We start from the raw sequence: 20,775 nt of genomic DNA on the forward strand, positions 1-20,775 counted from the left end.
AACCAGATATAGTAGCTATACTGAGACTAGTACAACACAGCTTTTCCCTGGCTGTACAAATGAGATTCCTCACTGTGACTGTCTATGACTGTTGTACTCTCATAGCAGGGAAATGAGAGGTCACTGAGCCGTTGGAGTCTGTCATCTAATGGGCGCCAAACTTAACCTCTAAACGGCCACTGAACAAGAACCTTATACACCATAGTCTGCATTCCGCCATTTTCCCTTACATCACAGTAATTGACTCATTGTTCCACAGTAAGATCAACATATCACAAGGCGCAAAGTAAGCCAGATAAGAGAATGTATGTCAGTTATGCTGCAACTACGAATATGTCTGCTACAAACTGTCTCTTATTATCCTTAATCTGTCACTCGCCAACTCTTGGGCAATGCCCGCTCGGGTTCCTTTGACCACGCCAGCAGAGCATCGAAATCATTGCAAACATGCATTACCCCATGATCAGCAACTCGGTGCGTGTCACCCTCAATGTGGCCTTCGGCGGTGGAGTCAGCAAAGCACATTAGAGCCTGCCGGACATAGTTGAAGCAGTGCGCCTTGTGCTCCTCCCACGTCAGTGTGACCCCGCTATGATAACCGGGCAGCTCCTCCTTGGGAATGCCGGCAGCCAAGAGGCCAAAATCCTCCAGGATGGATGTCTAGTGACTCGGGCGTCAGAAGTGCGAAGAACGAAAAGATCCATGAGATGACTTACCAGACAGTGGATCTGATGGAAAGCGGCAATCTCGAATAAGTCACCTGAAAACAGCTTCTGAGGCCCGCTACCGTCGTATGGAGAGGCCCGGACAAAGGCTGGTAGTCTCGTTAGTCGGTGTGAAAAGCCTGCTCCAATGGATGCTTACCGTGGGAGAGGCCTTGCCAAGAATCAAGAGTCTCGTTCAGGGCATTCTGGTCGTGGAAGGCATGGGCGGTGACCTCGTACTGATCAGGTCCAGACGGCCTGGGAATACCTCGCGAGCTCACATCTATTCTACAGGTCAGCGGTATTTGCAAGGTGAGGAACTGAGGCCTACCATGTGGGACAAAGTGATTGTAATCGCTCCCCGCCGGCCAAGCCGTCGTTTCTTGTCGCACAGCGTTCTGTCTGAAAACCGTAGTAGTAGTCCCCAGAAGGCAAAGAATGAGGATGATCTCAAGACAGCAGCGAAACATCTCACAACGTGACATGGCGGTCTTGCGGATAGAGTCTCGCTCCAAGGTGTCAGCAAATCCAGAAGAATCCGTATCACCGTCCGAGGAGGAGGTGCGTCCAAGCAGCTTGCTTTCTTCCATTGCAAAGTCAGATACAGGTGTTTGACAATATGAGGAATGGCCAATGTCAGTTTGAAAGATGAGGCAGGTCTCGATAGGCGGGATACCACAGATAGGAGCAGATTCCTTCAGATTGTCGTTGTTGCTGTTGTACAGATGTCGGCACGGCAGGTTGCGAGGTGTTTCCCTTCACCGCGATCCGAGCTCTCTAGTACGTGTTGATCTACCGAGCTACTCGGATGCGATACGGCCCTGGTCCTTTCGCCATCGACCATGACTCTGATGCCTGCTAGCGTGTACGTCTACCAGAAAAGAAGCTTTCGGGAACCACAGACAAGCTTTGGGCTCCGGAAGAGTTGGCTCTAGCGGCCGCGTCCAATGATTCGAGCCAAAATAGCCGCCATTACCGATGTACCCAATGGGGTACCGCACTTCACAAACTACACGCTGAATATCATCATTGTTCATGCCACCGGCTTTCTGCCCCAAAGTCTAAAAAGGGGCTGCAGTCTTCTGCGTGTAGTTGGCCATGATCTACAAAGCACTAGTGTAAACCTTTACCGGAGTCTTTAGAGATGGCTCCAGTTGTGTCATTGACCAGCAGGTGCCGTGTGGGAGGACTTAATACGAGCATGTAGACTTTCTGGCCCTTGTACACGTGTAGATAGATCTCGATTAACCAGGACAAACAAGGTCTAAAGACTAACAGAACGTGTGACAAAGCGGAGTCAAAAGGGTGAAAGATGATTGGTGCGCTGTTTCGAAACGTCCAACATCCCGGGGAGATAGTCTCCCCCCTCACACGCACACTAAACCTCCCGGCGCGTCCAGATATTCAACCCGATCTTTTTGCCGCCTACCGCCGGAAGGCCGGCATGTAGCGTTCGAGCATCTCCGGTCCCATCGGAATGGAGATTCCGCCAGAAGACGGCACTACCGGCGACCGCTCGCACTGTCAGCTCTGTCTGGGCCGCGCAGTCGACCAGGTTGCACCACCGCTCATCCTCGACACCCCAGTCCACCGAAATCTTGGGGAACCGTGTCCCGCAGCTGGCACACTCCACATCGAGAACGGCGAAGAAGGTCGTTTCCCTGTTTGTCGTCTGATTTCTCGCCGCGGGGTTCGCTGCCCAGTCATAGTGATTCGTGTACTGCTGCCCCTCCAAGTACCGGGTCACTTGCAGATCCTCCATCATGTCAAGGTCTACGTAGCCCTGAAACTCCGAAGCGCGAGATCTGATGCATTGGACGACAGAATCGTCCGAAGACAGGTACGCCGTGGAACTGGTTCGTTCCTGCGCAGCAATGGATCGCCCGTCAGTGCCGATGGCGCGAGACCGCTGGAACCTAGGCTGCCTGTATCGAGTCAGTCAGCAAGTATACCCCGAATTTTCAGCAATATGGAGGAATTTTGACGCACGCGATCTGCAGAAGGTACTGAGACTCTTCCGGAGTGATAAAGTTCTCAATGTGCTGAATGAGTGGATCATACGACAACGTCCGTACTGTATAGCGCGGGCGCGGGCAAGAGTTGCCGAGTGGGATCTGGAGCTCCGTCTGGGGCCGAGACTTTGCGGAGAAGAGTGCCGCTAGGAGAGCCGCGGCGAAGGACATGGACAAGAACTGTTTGAGAGCCATTGTGTGAAGAGGGGGATTGTTAGAACGGGGTTGACTGAAAGAGGTTAGAGAAGAAGTTTGTGGTCAGGAATCGCAAACGCTAAGACCAGCATCGTGGGCCCGACGGATATCCGCCTTATATGCCCGATCGAGAGGCTTCCCACGGGTCTTGAGAGAAACTGACGATTCATGCCCAGAGTTGTTCCTTGGGCCACGAAAAACTCTGAGATTTTCAAAGGTTAGACTCATGATGATCTCGATCCCCGGAGTTCAAACTTTGTCAACTTGGAATTCCCGATGGGAGACGCAATCATCTCGACTTACTCTCGTCGACGGGCGGCGATGCGTTGACTTTTGATCTTTGGAAAAGGTCGCGGATCAACGAGTCATGCCATTGAGCTGTAGTTCTTCTGTGGACTCGGAAGTATGGAGTATCACGAACAGCAAGAGTGACGAAAGCACCCGTATCCGTCGGACCGATGGCGTGGCCTCTGAATCTTGAACGAAACGACAACTTCACTGATGGGTTGTTAGTCCAGTCGAACACCCAAGTTGAACAGGAAAATGAATATTTAAGGGTGCATTTCGTCCCGGAAACAGCAACTATTTTCTTCACTCACTCATCAAGTCAAACACCCTCACAGTCTTCCAAGCTTCTTCAACATCTTCAGTCTTCACCTTGCCTCTAGCAACCGTCTTCAAGCAACATTCATCCTTCCTCTCACAATTCCAAACGCCATCATGCATATGACAAAGGTCACCGCCATCCTTGCCTTCGCCGCAAGCCTTGCCGCCGCCGCCCCGGGTGCCAAGCTCGCCGTTCCGGAGAAGCGCCAAACCACCGAGTTTGGCCCTTACCCTGAGGACAGCTACCAGGGCAGGGAGAACGGCAAGCGCCAGACTACCGAGTTCGGCCCTTATCCTGAAGATAGCTGCCAGGGCAAGGCGAGCCAGAGGCGCCAGACGACCGAGTTTGGGCCCTACCCCGAGGATAGCTACCAGGGACAGGAGAATGGAAAGCGTCAGACCACAGAATTTGGCCCTTACCCTGAAGATAACTACCAGGGCAAGGACAACCAAAGACGCCAGACGACAGAGTTTGGCCCGTACCCTGAGGACAAGTACGAGGGCAACACGAAACGCCAGACCACGGAGTTTGGTCCGTACCCAGAAGACAGCTACCAGGGCAAGGAGAACAGCAAGCGCCAGACCACTGAATTTGGCCCCTACCCTGAAGACAAGTACGAGGGCAAGACCAGGCGTCAGACTACGGAGTTCGGCCCCTACCCTGAGGATAGCTACCAAGGCAAGAGCTCGAAGCGCCAGACCACCGAGTTTGGGCCCTATCCCGAGGACAAGTATGAGGGTAACAGCATGAAAGAGAAGCGTCAAACCACTGAGTTTGGCCCTTACCCCGAAGACAAGTACGACGGCAACAACATGAAGGAGAAGCGTCAGACTACGGAATTTGGACCCTATCCCGAGGACAAATATGAGTCTACCAACTCCAAGCGCCAGACCACGGAATTCGGACCCTACCCTGAGGACAAGTACGAGAGCAGCAACATGAAGGAAAAGCGTCAAACCACCGAGTTCGGACCCTATCCCGAGGACAAGTACGAAGCCACCGACAAGAAGGAATAGAGTAAGTCTCTTACCACCCATACCTACTTACCTCTCTATCTGCATCGCGATCTTTCCGTCTAACGCAATGAACCAAACTTTGCAGCGCCTCGTCACCTTCACGAGTTCGAACCCAAGATCTAGAGTCGAGAGCTACATGTAGCCTCGCGGCGACAACAAGAAGAAGAAAATTAAAGAAAAGGGGGGGAAAAAACAGGCTTTGGGTGGGGGGTCTACGCCTTGGAGTTATATGTGCCTAGCTCGCAGCTATAGATTGGAACTCGTGTCGTGTCTTTTAAACAAGTCCTTTCCCGTGATGTCCATGCCAGAGTGACTCGGTTTCTGCTTGTTTGTTAGTGTAGTAGCATCGCAGTTAGGATTGGAGCAGTGATGTTCCACCAGTCCAGCTCATCTGAATTAAGGGAAGTTGTCAACGTAAGACTCCGTGTAGATTCAGACAGCCGTACCAATGAGACTCAGCCTGGTTGCTGGAATTTAAAAGACTCATCCGCCCACCACGGTTCACATTCACTCGAGTCACAAAAGGCAATGATCTGATGTGGCATGTCAACAGCAGGTAGTATTGCTCTACTCTTCCGCACGTCCGTGTCGTTCATTCCCAAACATGTACAGCATGCTTTTTCGCAGCCGAGCCCACTATCCTCTCCCGTCATCCAGTACCCCTCCTCCCATTCTCCAGACATCAGTGACATGACAATAAGAAGCGAAATTACATGATTTGTAGGGCTCTCGGCGACGTAGCAGCGCGAGAAAGCTTTCATGAGATGCGACGGCACGACGAGTTGTCTCGCAGGACAGAACACGCGTGCTCGAAGACATAGTCGGTAAGAAAGGAATAAAATAGCAAAAAACATTTGTGGTATCTTTCCGGCAAAGCATGCTGCGGTGCGGTAAAGACGTGAGCAAAGCAGCTATATCGGTAACAAAAAACAAATCAGCTGTAGATCAGGGGGTATGATGGTTGGCAAAGACGAGTCCGTGCCAAGTAACGACCGTAAGAAAGTGTTTTCCCAAGGAACCAATACGCCGCCGCCTGGTCGTTCAGGCAGTCCAAGTGTTCCCATGAAGTCAGAGAAAAGTATGGCATATCGAGGAGGCCACTTAGGCCTCCTCCATGATGCCGCCCTCGCCGCCACCCTCCTCGCGCCACTCACGACTCTTGCTGGTGAGCTTCTTCACACCCGCCACGCGACCAGACCAGAGGGATTCAATCGGCGTACGGAAGGTGAAGGCTCGCTGGGAGCTGATCACTCCAATCGCTTGGAGAACAGCTTTGCGGCTGTCGCGGCCAAAGACGGCAGGGTGACTGATCCATTCGAGACTACTCTCGAGCTCGTGGTCCAGAGCGGCAACGGTGTTGGCATCGATACCGGCACCGAGACCGAGGCCATCGTTGGACCGACTGCGCCCGATACCAGTGGCCTGGTAGCCGTTGACGGCGGATGAGTTGGCCGATTGAGTGGGCGATGGAGTTTGTTTTCTGTCGGGGGTGATGGAGGGCGAGGCATCGTTGCCGGGGTGCGGGGTGGAAGGGAGGGATCTCGTTGGTGGTGCCGTCGGTGGAGGGATCGGAGGCAGACCACCTTTTCCAAGACCCTTCAAAATAGATCGGGTCTCGTTGAGTAGGGTGTGCGCTCGGTCGTGCTGACCGCGCGACACGAGGGTCAAGGCGCGGGTTAGCATATCCGACGTCAGCAGCTCCATGCGCCGCTGGACGATGTGCGGGTGAGGGGGGATCGGGGGCGATCCTGCCCACGAATTCTTGTTTTTCGTCTGGGCCGGAAGCATAGTGATGGCGAGCAGAGAAGGGCGGGGAAGATGGGAGAGCGTGCCATCTCGGAGAATGTCACCCCATGTAAGGTCAGCCTGGATGAGAGGCACCTCCTCGACAGATGTCACCCGCTGGTCGTCGCCATCGCCAGCTCCGCCGAGCGCCTCCAGACCCGAGACGATGTTGTCCCAAGGGTCCTGCGGTAGTTGTTCCTGGGACGTGTTATCCGGTACAATGACAAGCTGCACCAAGACGTCGCGCTTGTCACCGAATCTAAGATCGCCTAGGGAGGCCTCAGCGTCACGACCCGTGGCGCGCTTGGTAATCTGCAAGGCGCCGCTGATCTTGTGGAACTTGGCCGGAGATCCTTCGGGCAGCTTCAGCTTGAGCTTTACGTTTTGGTGAGAGAGCGTCTGCATGGCGCCGAGGCAGCCGGCAAGGCACTCGCGAAGCATCATCCAGTCCTTGACGTAGGTGTACGATGCCTTGGTGCGGGTAGAGAGCTCAATCATGGTATCGGGCTTGTGCGTCATGCCGAGGCCAAAGGAGTGAATGGTGATCTTGGCTGCTTCGGCTCTCGACACGACAAAGTCGACGCTGTCGGCGTCTGAAGTAGAGGCGTCGCTGATGAGCATAATGGTGGCGATCGGGTTGTTGTACTTGCGCTGCATGAGCAAGTCCATGGCGACATTGGCACCCTCAACCACGTCGGCGCGGTGGCTCTTTTGCCCAACCGGCTTGATGGAGCCCAATACGTTGCCCCAACCAGGCCACGCCTTTGTGGTCATGCCCACAATGGGTACGCCGCCACCGCCCGATCCGAAGGTGACCAGTCCCATCCTGTCTCTCTCGCCGAGGGTGTTGACCATGAATTTGAGAGCATCGCGAACCAGGTTGATCTTGACGCCTTGCATCGACGATGAGATAGGGACGACCACGACCACGTCGATGGGAACGTGGATGGAAGCCGGCATTGTCGGGCTCCTCTGGAAGTTGGTGTACTCGGTGGGCGCCGTTGTTGTGGATTTAGGGCCGCCCCAAGACGAGGCAATCGACGACACCCTTTGTTGTCGCGACCCACGCTGCCAGTCCTCCTCGTCCGTCTCGGAGAACTCTCCGCGGTCGTACTCTGGGCTGCGGACCGGCGACGTTTCGACAGCGTTCAAGTCGAGTAGTGCTTGGTGCCACAGCTTGAGCTGATTGCGGTTCTCGAATCGAAGGTGGAACTGGGGCAGCTCCGCGACAGAAAGGTTGAGTGTAAGAATGTTCTCATCAACTGCCGAATGGTTAACGTCAAGGCCTGAATGGCAAAAAGGAAGGTGTGTCTCACTGTTGCCCGTTTCCGAGACCTCGTTGAGGTGTTTCTTGATGAGAATGGAACCTTTGAGTGTGCAACGGGTGGTCTTCTTGGGCATGCCGTTTTCATCCCACTGCCCTGCGAGGGCTACCTTCTTCTCCTTTACGCAAATCAACATTTCAGCGAACAGGAAGCATTCCAGTTCCTGCCAGGATGCTTTGTCCTTGCCGACACGTAGTGTGCCATAGAGCCGCAGCTTGCCGAATCTGGGGTGTGTCAGTCGTGTCATTGGCCGCAGGCATGCAAGGAATGTGTGCCAAAATCTTACCTGCTGAAATCGAGCCCATGCCAGTTGTCCACACGGTTTCTCAGATTTTCGGTTTGTTCCTCCAGTACTTCCCGAGACTCGTAGGGATAGAATCGAGGCGCACTTCGGGCCGGGGATGGCGGTCGCGCAAACGCCTCGTCGATGCGGGCATTCACTGCAGGCGGGCCTGGCGGGGCTGACCCAAGATCTTCGGGATCGGGCCGCCACTTGTTGTCGGGTACTTCTACGGTGATAAGGCAGGTCAAAGTCTGCTGCTGCCGAGACCTGTTAATGGTGGGGAACTCGGATCGAACTGTCACAGTCGGTGCCGGGATCGGATTCCTCGTAATCGCGCGGGGGCTGCCCGGTGTGGTTTCCATTGCCTGGACGTCATAATCGTGTCTGCGCGGCGGGCCGCTTTGGGTTGTTTCGGGGTAACCACCAGACGACGCAACGCCGGTGGCCTCGCTGTCGCTGCGAGCGTGCCTTGAAGGGCCGTACCTCTCGGAAGCCGGTGGCTGGCTGCTCTCCCTGTCGCGTCCAGTGCTTCGGGGCGCGCTTTCGCGGGTGTGGGTGCTGGCCATATTTCGTTGGTTTGACTCGATGCTGGTGGGGCGCGGAGTGGGCGTTGGGTTGTCCCATGGCGTAGCCGTGGGCGTAGGGGTGTGATTTGACCTAGTGTCGGTGGATGAGACAGATCGAACGAGGTTGCTGATTTTTTCTGCAAAAGAATTAGCCATGTCTCAGGCGAGCAAGACATGGGAGTGCGCTTACCAATATCCAAGACATTGCCGCCCCGGCTAGTGTCGAGATGGAGAGGCGCATCGCACGAGGGGCAATATTGCGATTCGAATTCGCGAATAAACTCGTAGAAGCAAGCTTCGTGAGATACGTGCGAGCACGAGAATTGTAGAATGCGCTCTCCGCGCAGAGTGTGCTCCAATGGCTCCTCGCATACTGCGCATTCGCTCCCTACAAAGGTGCGCTCCCTCCTGTTGCGGCCGGCGCCTGATGCCATGTTGTTGGATGAGTAGCTGTCGCCTCTTCGATGTGCGCTGTCTCCGGATCGAACTGATGCGTTGGAGCGCTGTCCTGTGCCGCGAGCTATTGAGACGTCTGTGTGCAGAATGATTAGCAAGAGTAACTTTTCCCCAAGTTTGGACGTCAAGCAACAGATTGACGGTCGGTCGTTCGGACGGAAAGTCAATTCGCGACGCTCAAGCAGTCACGCATCGGAGTCAAATGGGGGCCTACGTACTCTTCTCTGGAAAGGACGGCGCATCCGTCCACGTGTTGTTTGTCCTTGTCGTTGTAGCGGTACCAGGACGGTAGGGGTCTTGAATGGCCTTGGGGCTCACAAGACCAAGATCGAGAAGGTGGTTAACCTGACTGTCTTTGGTGCTTGAAGATCCAAAGCCGAACCCTTTCGAACCCTTCCGAGACCGACTGAACATTAGGAAAGCGCCGCGTCCAAGACTGCGCGATCAGGTGAAGTCGGCAGCGGGGGGAGGCAAACGTGCCGTGAAAGGGTGAAGTAGTCGGCGGCTTGTTCGAATCGGAGGGCGCGAATCGTCAAATCGTGGAGCACCTCGTAATGTAGGAGAGGGCTGGGCGTGAAGTATATTTTAAGAATTGCAAAGGTGATATCAGAATAGGGACGGTATAGGCGATGAGGATCTGGGATCCACCCGTGTGACTGGTAATGCCAACAGGAAAGCGAACAAGAAGGCAGAGGTCGGTCCCGGGTATGTGGCTGTGGCGGGTTGTCACACAAGAACCTGGGAAGCCTGGCAGGGTGTTTCAAATGGTTGTATCAACAATGCTGGGTCGGATGGAAAGCAGGCTGAACATGCATGATTGCAGGGTGTCGAAAAAGGATGGTGTGAGAGTTGGCGACGAGAGGACGGATAAACTGCAATCCAGAGAACGGCCGAAGAAGGGGAGAGGAAAAAAGTTCGGTGCCGTCGGAGTTCAGCAGGAATTGGGTTGCTGGGCAGATGGGTGTACAGGTAGGTGCAAATGCACGTTTGCGGCAGGTTCGCGTGTCGTCGCAAGTTCAAGGTTCGACAGGTCCCGGGTATGGTTTGGAAATGGCAGGAAGATGGCGTGGCTCTCCTATCCTCGGTTTTTTCCTCCTTTCGCAGGCGTCGGTATGTATGTATGTGTGTGTGTGTGAGTGTGTGGGATGGGATGATGCGTCGTCTTGTCTCGGTCGTAACAAGAATTAGTCGATTGGTGTCGGAGAAGCTACTAGCCTACCCTTAGGTAAGATGAGAGAGCAAAAGTAGCGTTGGTTTTTCCCCCCTTTTGGTAGCGGTCGTTGGTCTGCGCCGTTTGATTCAGGGCCGCAATTGGAAAAGACGTCCAGTGGCTTCCGCTTCCTACCTATCCGAGGAGCAAGTCGACAAAGAAAGACGGTAGACGGGAGAGGTTTGGGTTTGTCTTGTCGGGAGCGCCCGCCAGCACGGTATACTGCGTCTGGCAAGGAGGGCGGAAAATGGGGAAGGGACCAAGTATATACCTTTGCAGTCACAATCGAGAGGAAGAGAGTGTGTGCAAGACGTGACTGACGGGGAGGAAGAGGGACGGTGGAAGGGGAAGAGAGAGAAAGCAGCAAGAGAGGCGTCTTGCTGGTGGGGACCTCTGCACGTTTTCCCTTTTCTTTGTTCGGCTAAACCTGGGCCTGGTCCCTGTACCTCTGCACCTGTACCTGTACCTGTACCTTTGGCCCTGGCAATCCCAATCCCAGAGAACAGCGCAAGACGGATGGAGGCCCTGGGCTTGCAGCTAGAGTCTACGCAGTACATAGAGACTGAGAGAGCATGAGGTGCACTGTAGCCACCATGTCATGTAGGTACGGTAACCTAGCGTGGGTGAATTTGCAGCTGGTGGGCGGATGGATGGATGGGGATTGCTCGTCCTGGGCTTCTACGTTCTTGGTGCGAGGTCGTCGGCCTTTCTCAGGTACAAGGTCCGCGATGTACCTACGTACTCTGTAATAAGATCAGGGTAAACTACTTAAGGAGGCCGCGATGGTACATTGAGGGGCAGGGTTCCTGGGGCTAACAACGGCCTAGGTAAGGTAGGTAGCTTCGGCTGGTTCCCCCCTCCCCTCGCTATTTACTCTCTTTTCTGACTCCTATCTCAGGTTCGCAATGTGTAGCCGTAGGTACTCCGTAGGCCCCTGGGAAACGGATATTGGGAAGAAAGCGATTCGAAAGGAGTTGGTACGTGCTCCAATTGCCCCAACCCGGTTTTCTAGAATGGCCAAGTTCACGTTGTCATTGTTTGCTCGGCGGAACAGAAGCGGGAGATGTGGTGGGGGAGTCATGCAGGCGCTGCGCAAAACATACATGTACGTACGCCAGAGTAAGGCAAGGCACGTAGAGATCAGATGGCCAGCTCAGACCGTGTGAAGACGATGGTGGTACTGCGGCTTTTGCATGTGCCGTGCAGCATGGACGCGCGGGCTTTTGGAGCGAGGTACGCCATACGCCCAGATGATGGCCTTGCGCATTGCGAACAGACTCTCAAGACTGAAGTCGTGGGGTCGACGCCATAACGAAAGTAGGTACGGAGCAGCTGAAGCCTGAAGCTCAGGTTCGGATGGATGTCGGCTTGCTGTTGGTAACTGCCATTGGGCCCCGTCTCGTTGATTTCGTAAGAAGACGGATACTTTATGGAGTACAGACGACCCAGATCCGTCGAGACAGTTGTGGTGGTTCCAGGGGGAGATGACCGATCCAATCCAATCTGCACAGGGCAGACAGATGGTGTCCGTCGCGGAGAATTAAGAAGAAAAAAATAGGAGGCGTTGGTCAATTGTGGTGTCTTGTCAAGAACTAGTGATGCCACCACGCTCAGAGCTGGATTAAGCGGCAGACGGCAAGTCTTGTTTCCTAGCACTAAAATGGTCATATCTCTTCAACTTGGTGGCAATCAAACGCGCCAAAATGGATCAATAGGGGATATGCCGACTTTGGATCAATACGGATGCTAAACATTGATCGCCTTGACGAAGACGGAAACAACAGATGAGGAAATCTGGGCCCCCGCTCAAAGAGTTGTATTCTTATTAGATTTTCATATGGCTAACCTCGCCTCCCACGATACTCTTGCACCATCATCATTTTCGTCGTTGTTGGGCCGCTACCCGTGCCCGCCCTGTCGAGACTCAGTGCTGCGTTGCGCATTGCATAGTTGATTGACAGCCAAACCAAACGGGGCAGATCGACTTTCCCATACGAGCAATAGTCCACTTTGCATGGGCATGGCGGTGATGCACTTTTTCGCCTCCTTGGTTCCTTTTTTTCCTTTCCTCTTGCCATCTTGCACGTCAGCCTCTTTCTGTTTTTTTTCCTTTTCGGATGCGGCCTGTCAAGTTCATTTCTGGTTGTCGACCGTGTCAACCCTGTGCAGGGACAGAAGGAGACAGAGTTTGGCGAGAGATCCGTGCGTTATACTACCAGACCCCGGGTCGGATACGAAAATATACCCCGTCTTCCCGTGGGTCGCCCACCTTGCGTGCGGTATTTGCCTGGTACTCTCATCATTTTCCAGCAGTACATGACCCTGCGCGGGTTGTCCGTCGAGCTAAGGTACCTTATGCAGCAGCCAGCAGCCAGCACCGCAGCATAGGTATGTACACTACGCACCACGCAGTACAGAGGTGCCTGTGCTGTGCATTACATCTCCAATGGTTGCCCGTCACCAGTGACCATAATTCGAGTTACCTTGGTCCAACCCAAGGGTTACTTGACGGCGTGGCGTGCGTGGGTAAAAAACGCAAGGACTTGTTTATTGCCTTGCTTGTCAACGATTTGCCCCTCCAGTGCTAAGCCTACTTACTTCTGGCGAGGGGTCGCGCTGGGTGCCGGGTCATGTTTGTGGGTGAGGTTTGCAACAATATCGGCACCCATAATTCATCACTGTGAGCAGTTCATGGCGGATACCTCTTGTTTCCTACGGTGGCCAGGTTTAACAACCCCGAATTGGTCTTCTTATTGGCACAGCATCCAGCGCCTTGCAAAGTTTCCCTCTCTGCTGCCAGCGTCTGCTCGAAACCTCTTGCCAATATCCCACACACCTTAGACCGGGCCGTCTTGACTCTCGACACTTGTTCCTGCTCCTACGGGTAATGCTGCTCCTGCCTCCTGCTTTTCCCTACTAGGTTTGTACCTTGGAAAGTACTCGACAAGTTGAGGTGATCCTGCCCCGCCAGGTAAGGTACCTCCCTCTGCAAGCCTTACTCTGCGTGTGATCATGTACCCGCGACTCAACCGCCTCCACCGGCCAGGGCTTTGGGCCACCGGATGGCAGGTTCGAATTTCCACGTCTGCCATTCTCAGCCAGTCGCACTGCTCCGGCAGGACCAGGGAACCCCCGAACCGGCCTCTTCCCATAACCTCTTCCCTGCCGACCTGCCCCGCCGATGGACCCCCCGTTCGAGAAAATGGGTATTCTTCTTCCCCCGGTCCAAAGTTCCTTCCTTCTTCCTTGAACCCAGCAGGTGGGTCTCTCCAAATGGAAGGAAACGGCCGTCTGGGTTCGTAACTTCCTTCCTCTCAGTCTCTCAGTGCCCTTCTTTTCGCTCTTCCTTTCTAGACCCTGGCATGCAACAAATCCCACCCACCCATCACCATCCCAATCCATCCACCATTCGTTGTGGTGTCCTGTATTGGGGTTGATCAAAATGAAGCCGTCGATACTTGGAAATCTGGGACACCGCTTCATAAAGTTCGGACACGCCAGAGCTCCTCCCTCCTCTCGTAGGGACCCCACCCCCTCTCCTTCTGTTGCACAAGACAAGGGATCCCACTACACTGCGACTCTATTCTTGTCAACGACGGCCATGGCCAGCAGCCAAATGTCGACAAGTTTGCCTCATTACGCCGATGACAAACACTCACCATCAGAAAATCCAATAACCCATCGTCCACGAGACTATGGATACACTGCGCTGAACTGCTTGGGCTGGTCGCTGCCAACTTGGTTCGCGGCTCACCTTCTGCCACCATTCGCTTCGAAACGAAAACGCACAACCGCCTCGGCTCACGAAGCATCGTCGTCAGCGGAAGCACTATGCAAACCGCCGTCGTCATTGGGTTACCCAGTCCCTCCATTTCGATTGGGTCTTCCCGTCCCTCCTCTGGATGCCATCCCTGATTGTTCCTGTCCGCCTAAGCATACACGCCGCTTATTGGAGGCCCTTCTCCCGCGCCTCCCTTCTCTATTGATGATGGGCTTGCGATGGCTATGCTAAACAACCCTTTCGTTCAGTGAAGCACTAGGCCGCAGATCGCAGAAGAGGGTGTCGAGCTCGTTGATATGCAGAATGCGATACACGCCGCATGTGCCTGCTTCGGCTTCCTCCTGTATCCGCACGGGTACGGATATACGCCGTAGAATCCAACAGACAACCCCGAGGCAAGCATTCTCCGCCATGAGATGGCGACAGACGCTCATCTCGTTTCCCATGTCGTTGGGACATTTGTTCTTCGTACTTTGGAAATACCGTCAAAATCGCACGATTGGCAGGGGGAACACCAGGGTCGACCGCCCGTTCTGTGCTATCAGCCACACGGCACGTGGCATGGAAGGGCCTAGGAGCCGAAATGTCCAAAGACAACCCCAATAGGACCCCTACGACCTACCCGGTCTGGTTCAAACCTTCTTCTGCCCGCTCACCCTAGGCCCAGGTATTCGTGCGTATACCTGGGTTGAACTCTGAAGTGAGCATTTCAATAGTACGCAGTAGATGGTTATTGCTTGAAGTGGTCGCCGCTTGACGGAGCAAACCCTGCCATTGAGAGTGAGACTATGTGGCCTGAGGTGGCATCAAAGGATCGCCCACTACCAAAACGTCCCCAATTTGGTACCCGCGATGCTTATCGAAGTAGCTAACGGACGACTCAGTAGTCGGAACGCAATTATACTCTGCCGCGACATTGGTCCATCACTCGTTTCTCACGACGTCTCAGGCGAGTTGCTACATTGTTGCCAGTACTCGAGGGGCACAGCGACATGTACTTAAAGGCCAATAGCTTCCCAGTCGACGCGGGCGAGATCACTCATCCATACAAAGGATGCCGGTTGGTTGATAGTCACACCAATGGACGATACGCAGCGGCTTTCCAATGAGGACCAGGCTGTTTCCAGAAGCCAGGCTAGCGTGCCTAGAACAGTTGAAGCTAAGGCGCCGTTGCTGCACGAGTGGCGCTAGGTCTGCAGCGCCTCTACAGCCCAAGTACCTTTCTTGTTATCCTAGGGATCCACGATGCAGTTAGTATCAGGGAGCAAGATCGTTCCAATCGACTGGCTACACATACGGTTGGCGGAAGCGTTGGTGAAACGGGCAGCCGTTAAATAAGACGGACTCTAACCAACCACTCTGCTGAAACCAACAGCCGGCCAGCAGATGCATTCATTCAGTAACGTGCTCATCTGAAGACATTCGGGTCATTGCAGCGCTTTCTACTTCGGCTACTGCGTCTTCATACTCATCCGCGAGCGTCTTGTCGGCATCTGTCAATACGGACCGAAAATGCTGCGTAACCGTCGGACAAGACGGTCTACCGTAACATGACCGACGCACAATAAAGGGGACGCTTAATTAGCTCGTGGGGACGGATATGTGCATCAAATTCCCCGTCGACGAGGGGTCACCGCCCTGCCTTGCCCAGATTCTTGCTGCTGTAACCAGCCTGTGGGCCAACGTGGGGCCTCGCTGAGCCGACCCGAATCGCACGAAATGCTCCTCGGCCGTCTATTTGATTACGCACGAAAGACAGTACCTACTGTTGTGCAATGGCAGCTTTGCTCAGTAGCTCAGGTCTCTGACAGATACCAGCGCGCCCAGGAGGTATGTAGGTTCTGCTACAGCCTGCTCCGTACAGCGGCATACAAATCATAGTGGGAGCATTCTCCATATCGAATTACCGGGGAGTCCCTCTTTGAAGTTACATCACTGGCAAAACAGGGGGACGATTGACCATCGCTGACTTCCAACCGAAGCCTTTTGCTGGCAGAGTCTTCCTTGTATCGATAGGAGGATGATCCTGGTTCGGCTCATTGCACAAAACGGGGGCCAAATCGGAAATTGTCCAAAGACCAGAGAGGAGTAGCGACCGCCGCCGAATCTCCAAGCTACCAGCTCGCGACCACCATTCGAGTGTCCCGTCTCGCTGGCACGGCCCTGCCTTTGCAATTGATGAATCGCGAGAGGATACGGATCCAGCTAGCGACAACTTAGCTTGGTCGGGCGCAGCCACGCTCTATATTGCATCACGAGCTTTTGCATTACAGAGGCAAATGATGGCCCAAGATGGACGGCGTTCACGGCCTCTCTCCCGCGTGGCCAAAGCTCAACGAGATGCGCGGTGGCGGTCGCCGTGATCGTTGGCCAGCGTCAAGTCGACCAGCACCCCGAGAAAGAAAATGGATACGTAACGATATCAAAGTTTTATTATGGTTCGCCGCCAGTCTTGCAGCGATACGGACATGCATCCCGATTTAGCCCACAGGACCGATCAGGAAGAAGGAAACTGCGCTCACAATGATCTCTCGACAAACGCGCTTTCTTTTTCTCTGTCACCGACTTGTCAACTGCATCGGTGGTGTGCTCATCCATCTCCTGGACAAGTTTCGATGCCCTGCCAGCTCAGCACATCACCATCGAGAGCCAGATCGGGCCCCTGTCTTGCCGTGAAGCGGCCGGGCGTGCCGCGAGACCCATTCGCCCGGATGCCCGACGTCCACTTTCAGGGCGTACAAACGGCTCGGCTGGTTTGTTCAAGCGTCCCGTCCAAGACTCCAGCCACGGTGCGTTTCGCTGGCGGGACGGTGCATTCGGGCCAGGGTGCAACCCCTGGTGTGTCTCACTCACGCAAAGGATTGAAGATATCCCCAGGTCTGGCGACGTGATTGCTCAGTCGAGTAACGATTGACGTGAGCTGCGCGGCGAGTGCTCAGCCAGGTCCAATTTTTACCCCCTGCGCCACGTGCGGCCTGGTTCAAAATGCCGTCTCTAGGCGTTTTGTGAAGGCATCGCTAGGAGGCCTACGGAGAATAGGCGATAGCCGCCCCAGGCCTGGCCCAGGTTTCGCCAAAAGGGCGGTGACTGCCGGGTATTGTAATCGTCGTTGAAGGTTGCAGTTATTGAAGTGTGCGGTGACTGACTTTGCACCGTGTCGAGCCTGCAGATCACAACCCAACTCAACCGAGCTGCAGTTCCAACTCTTTCGTTGAAGACCGGTCTCGCACGGGCCCTCTCGGTAGGTGCGTGTGGCTGCAACCATGCGGTCCCTATGCAGATTGTCGACTACATTCAACTTCAGTCTCGAATCTGCCGGCTCAAGTCATGACAGCTCTGGTTGGACTGCCGGCTATAGCAAAGTGCCTAGTCTACCTTTCCTAGACTCTTACAGAACTGACTTGCGCATCTATTTATCCGCGAGACATCGGCAATGCAAACAGACGCCTCTGCGATGAGAGGTACCCCGGGATATGTGGCGTGCAGGAGACATGATGGAAAAACTGGAGCTTGGATTGCCATGTTTTGGGACGGAGCCAAGACTGATTCGCGTCTCACCATTCCTGCGGCTCGTCTCCGCGCTGCAAGCCCCCCGAACATGCTTCGCGAACGCCAGTCAACTTCTAGAGCTTATCAGACATTCGGGTCGACTTGGAAAGGGAATAACGACATCTCATCGGAGACATCAGACGGTCCAGAACGCGCTAGCGTCGGGCTCGAAAAAAGCCAGACCGATCCTGAGATGTGAATTGCCAACATGCTTGCGACACATCATCGGGTCGTTCTCACAAGGACAGATTCTATGAAGGAGGTTTCAATAGCTGGCCAGGCGGGCCAGGCATCCTCAACCGCGGTCTTGGAAATTCTGCTCAGCGTCAGTGCCATCCTCAAACACTCATGCCCAAGGTGGACAGGCCGGGGTTGGCTCGTATTGCCAGTTGCTGGCTTCACGACGTGTGACGACGTCGGCCGATGGCGTTCTCAACGTTGCCTCAAACACGAGAAGCTCATGTGGCTAGTTGAATAGCTCACTGGCCTGAACGGCGCAACGCGGTCTGTATGGTCGTTGGCAGACTGTCAAGCGACAAGCCATCGGACTACTGCCGCCTCGTCACCGGTCCGTCGTTGACGAGGCGTGCGTTGGTGATGTCGATCGCCAGCCTACCACGGACAGGTCCGGAGCATCTGCCGATATAGTTCTAGAAGAACGCCCATTACCGCTCTAGCGTTGTCTTGTCCGCAGCCACGTCTCCTCATCAACGGCTCGCGACCTCAATTAACATTTTGCCTAGTCTACACGTGGTTTCTCGTCCTTGCACTACCGTTGAGTCAGTCTTGCGTCTTCCGCTGCGGGTGTCGATCAAACGGGCAATTGAGCGCTCTTCATGCAGTGTTCTGTTCATTCACAGTTCGGATCCGAAAAGGCTCAACCCGCAGAATCTACCAGAGACCAGTGCAGAAATGGGACGAAGCGGGTCCCATGCAACCACAGCGTGCAATTGTCCGTGGAACAAGTCTTGTTGGCTGACTCGGCCATCCACACCACAATGGCCAAGCTTATCGGAAAAGCCGAACGACCACAAGATGTATCCTGCTCGTCCGTTTGAGGAAGGCAGATGCAGTATGTTGCCAACAAAGTAAGTTGGCAAACGGGGTGACGCGGTGGCTTCTTGAGACGGACAGCATCGGATGAGAAGACGGCACTCAGCGGGATTCCGGGAGCGATTCGGCGGCATCGTGTGAGATCGACCTCAAGCCGATCTCCGTCCAACCTGGAGGATCATCACACTCCGACTTGGGACTGGTGAGAAGGGGGCTTCGGGTCTGCAGATACGGCTTCATCCTCTGCGGCCTGCCTTGGTCGGATGATGGCGAGTGAGCGGCGAAACAAGTTGTCCATTCCAAATCGACGACTCGGCCAGGGCTCATGCAGTCCAGCGTTGGATCTTGATCGCGTCCCACACGATTGGAGTGTTTCACACTTATTTTCAAACATGTCCAAGACGGCCCATCCTGGTGTCGGGGAAACCACGCCTCAGACCAATCCCCCAGCGCAGATCCATCATCCGCGCCGAGGTTCTGCCTTACTACGCTTCTGTTGGCCCAGGGCCGTCTCGTTCAAGGGCGGGGTACGCAAGTAGGTACGCAAGTATGCTCGATGGTTGAGGCATCCCATATTGTTGCGCGCGTTTGGGAGATCCGCTGTGTCAGGCAGGTCAATGATGGCGCCTCTTGGATCAGACGACATGCTGATCAGGTAACCTTGTCGCACAGACGAGCGGGCTGCTTCTGGACGGCCGCGCAGCCCGCTGTACGGGTTCTGTCAAACTTGTCAAACTCAAAGCTCACAGACACGAGCAGGGCGCCACAAGCGGCGAATCCTCTTATCGCGGCGGCCAATTCATTCCCACATGGGACGGATACAGAAGGTGAAGAAGGAGTTTTTGTTTCAAAAGTCTGTGCTCTCTCACTCACTCCCGTTCACAGTACAGGGCCACAGACCGATGTCACCGTACGTACCGGATGCATGCGAAAAGAGAAGAGAAAACGAGGGGCAGCGAGCGGCGTCGACCCTCGGAAGCGTTTGGATGGGTGTTATCAGAGGACCATTAAGACCCAGTCCTGTTGCAACAACCTCCCCCGCCTGCCGCAGAAAGCGTCTCCACTCACTTAACGCCGTGACCCGGCTTCGGCGTAGAGGTCTCGTTCTCTCTCACACTCTGGTGCGCGGTCAGGGTCCGCAAGGTCTGTCGCATTGGGGCTGCCGTCGTAGACTCGCGGCTCCCCGGTTTTAGATCACCAAAAAATGCTGATCTACGGTTCTCGGTACGTTCTACCATCACAGGATGGGCAAGAGGGCCAGAGTCCAGTACTCCAGACGTTTCCTATAGAGCCCCTCTGGGCGTCTGGGGATGGCAAGCGCGCTTGTCTCGCATGACGAGACACACGTTCAGCATGTGGTGTCCTTGATTTCTTGGTTCTCACGGGGCGAGGGAGGGTCGTCACGAGCCCACCTTGCTCCGCTCTGGAAGTCATGTTGGCGGTGGTGCGGTTCCTGCAGCATCATGACTCTCCTTCTCAGACTGGACTGTGTGGGAGGGCCCGGATTTGTGTGAGCGCTGAAGTGAGAACATGCGTCGGCCCATTCCGCAATGCTTAAAGCAAGGTGGTGTGGGGGCACTTATTCCAGCGCAGCCAATCATGCGGGCTGTCGGATGGAGGGCTCGGGTCTTAGGTTCAGACAACACCCTCCCATTCATCCAATAGGACCGCTGGCGCAACGGTAGCGCGTTCGACTCCAGCAATGGCTCAATCGAAAGGTTATCCGTTCAAATCGGGTGTGGTTCAATGCCTCACGCATTCTTTTTGTGTTTCTTGTCATTTTTGGTGATGTTTGTTTGTTTTGAGCTGCAGGGGGTTGAGGATGAGTTTTGCGGTGTTTGGGAGCTATGGGGTGCGATACGAGTGAGATGACGACGGTCAGTGACCGCAGGTGTGACGGTGAAAGTGTAAACCGATTTCTTCTTTTCCTCGCAGACCTCCTCCACCTTTGCTGTGAATGAGAAAGAGACTACTTGTCTGCCTAGTCCATTCATGAGCATGTGATGGGATCTATTCAGGATGATATTTACTTGAAAAGGTTTGTCAAGCACTTTGATGCTGTGGAAATTATGTCCAGGTCTAACTCGGTTTTTCTCGTCTTGTTCCTGAATAGATAACAGCTGTCCTCAATAGATTTCGGTATCGTGTCAACAACACGAAGCGGGCAGAGTGCCTAACCTCAAGCAACAACTGCTGTTAGACGCAAATGGGCAGCTCGATACTACAGTATGAG

At 54.5% G+C, this 20,775-nt stretch overlaps 4 protein-coding genes across 4 annotated transcripts; 1 reads left to right on the plus strand and 3 right to left on the minus strand.

Moving 5' to 3' along the window:
- Nucleotides 1-363: 363 nt before the first annotated feature.
- On the minus strand, nt 364-1,174 carry HER10_EVM0000856 (uncharacterized protein; the record flags this gene model as incomplete). The annotated part of the gene is made up of 4 exons (XM_035470623.1): nt 364-660; nt 717-814; nt 865-980; nt 1,026-1,174. The coding sequence occupies 4 exons, from the start codon at nt 1,172-1,174 to the stop codon at nt 364-366; spliced, it is 660 nt and encodes a 219-aa protein (XP_035335597.1).
- A 908-nt stretch (nt 1,175-2,082) lies between these two features.
- HER10_EVM0005766 (2OG-Fe(II)oxygenase) lies at nt 2,083-2,911 on the minus strand (the record flags this gene model as incomplete). Its single annotated transcript, XM_035475370.1, has 2 exons — nt 2,083-2,629; nt 2,694-2,911. 2 exons carry the CDS (start codon nt 2,909-2,911, stop codon nt 2,083-2,085), a joined length of 765 nt encoding a protein of 254 aa, XP_035336066.1.
- A 720-nt stretch (nt 2,912-3,631) lies between these two features.
- HER10_EVM0011112 (uncharacterized protein) lies at nt 3,632-4,534 on the plus strand (the record flags this gene model as incomplete). Its single annotated transcript, XM_035480551.1, has 1 exon — nt 3,632-4,534. The coding sequence occupies one exon, from the start codon at nt 3,632-3,634 to the stop codon at nt 4,532-4,534; it is 903 nt and encodes a 300-aa protein (XP_035336542.1).
- A 538-nt stretch (nt 4,535-5,072) lies between these two features.
- Nucleotides 5,073-10,458, minus strand: HER10_EVM0008217 (von Willebrand factor type A domain-containing protein). The gene is made up of 5 exons (XM_035477748.1): nt 9,168-10,458; nt 8,684-9,025; nt 7,931-8,630; nt 7,636-7,868; nt 5,073-7,581 (listed from the first exon to the last, which is right to left on the minus strand). The coding sequence occupies exons 1-5, from the start codon at nt 9,361-9,363 to the stop codon at nt 5,636-5,638; spliced, it is 3,417 nt and encodes a 1,138-aa protein (XP_035336287.1). The 5' UTR covers nt 9,364-10,458; the 3' UTR covers nt 5,073-5,635.
- Nucleotides 10,459-20,775: the final 10,317 nt, after the last annotated feature.

Source organism: Colletotrichum scovillei (assembly GCF_011075155.1).
Source record: "Colletotrichum scovillei strain TJNH1 chromosome Unknown Contig00003, whole genome shotgun sequence".
In the NCBI taxonomy this organism is placed as follows: Eukaryota; Fungi; Ascomycota; class Sordariomycetes; order Glomerellales; family Glomerellaceae; genus Colletotrichum; species Colletotrichum scovillei.

What these genes read in the sequence shown, in the direction of transcription:
- HER10_EVM0008217 (XM_035477748.1), bottom strand. Translation starts at nt 9,363, where the DNA reads ATGTTCAGTCGGTCTCGGAAGGGTTCGAAAGGGTTCGGCTTTGGATCT. An exon ending in GCCGTCCTTTCCAGAGAAGA is followed by an intron (nt 9,026 to 9,167) that starts GTACGTAGGCCC and finishes TTCTGCACACAG; the next exon opens with ACGTCTCAATAGCTCGCGGC. An exon ending in CATGGGCTCGATTTCAGCAG is followed by an intron (nt 7,869 to 7,930) that starts GTAAGATTTTGG and finishes GACACACCCCAG; the next exon opens with ATTCGGCAAGCTGCGGCTCT.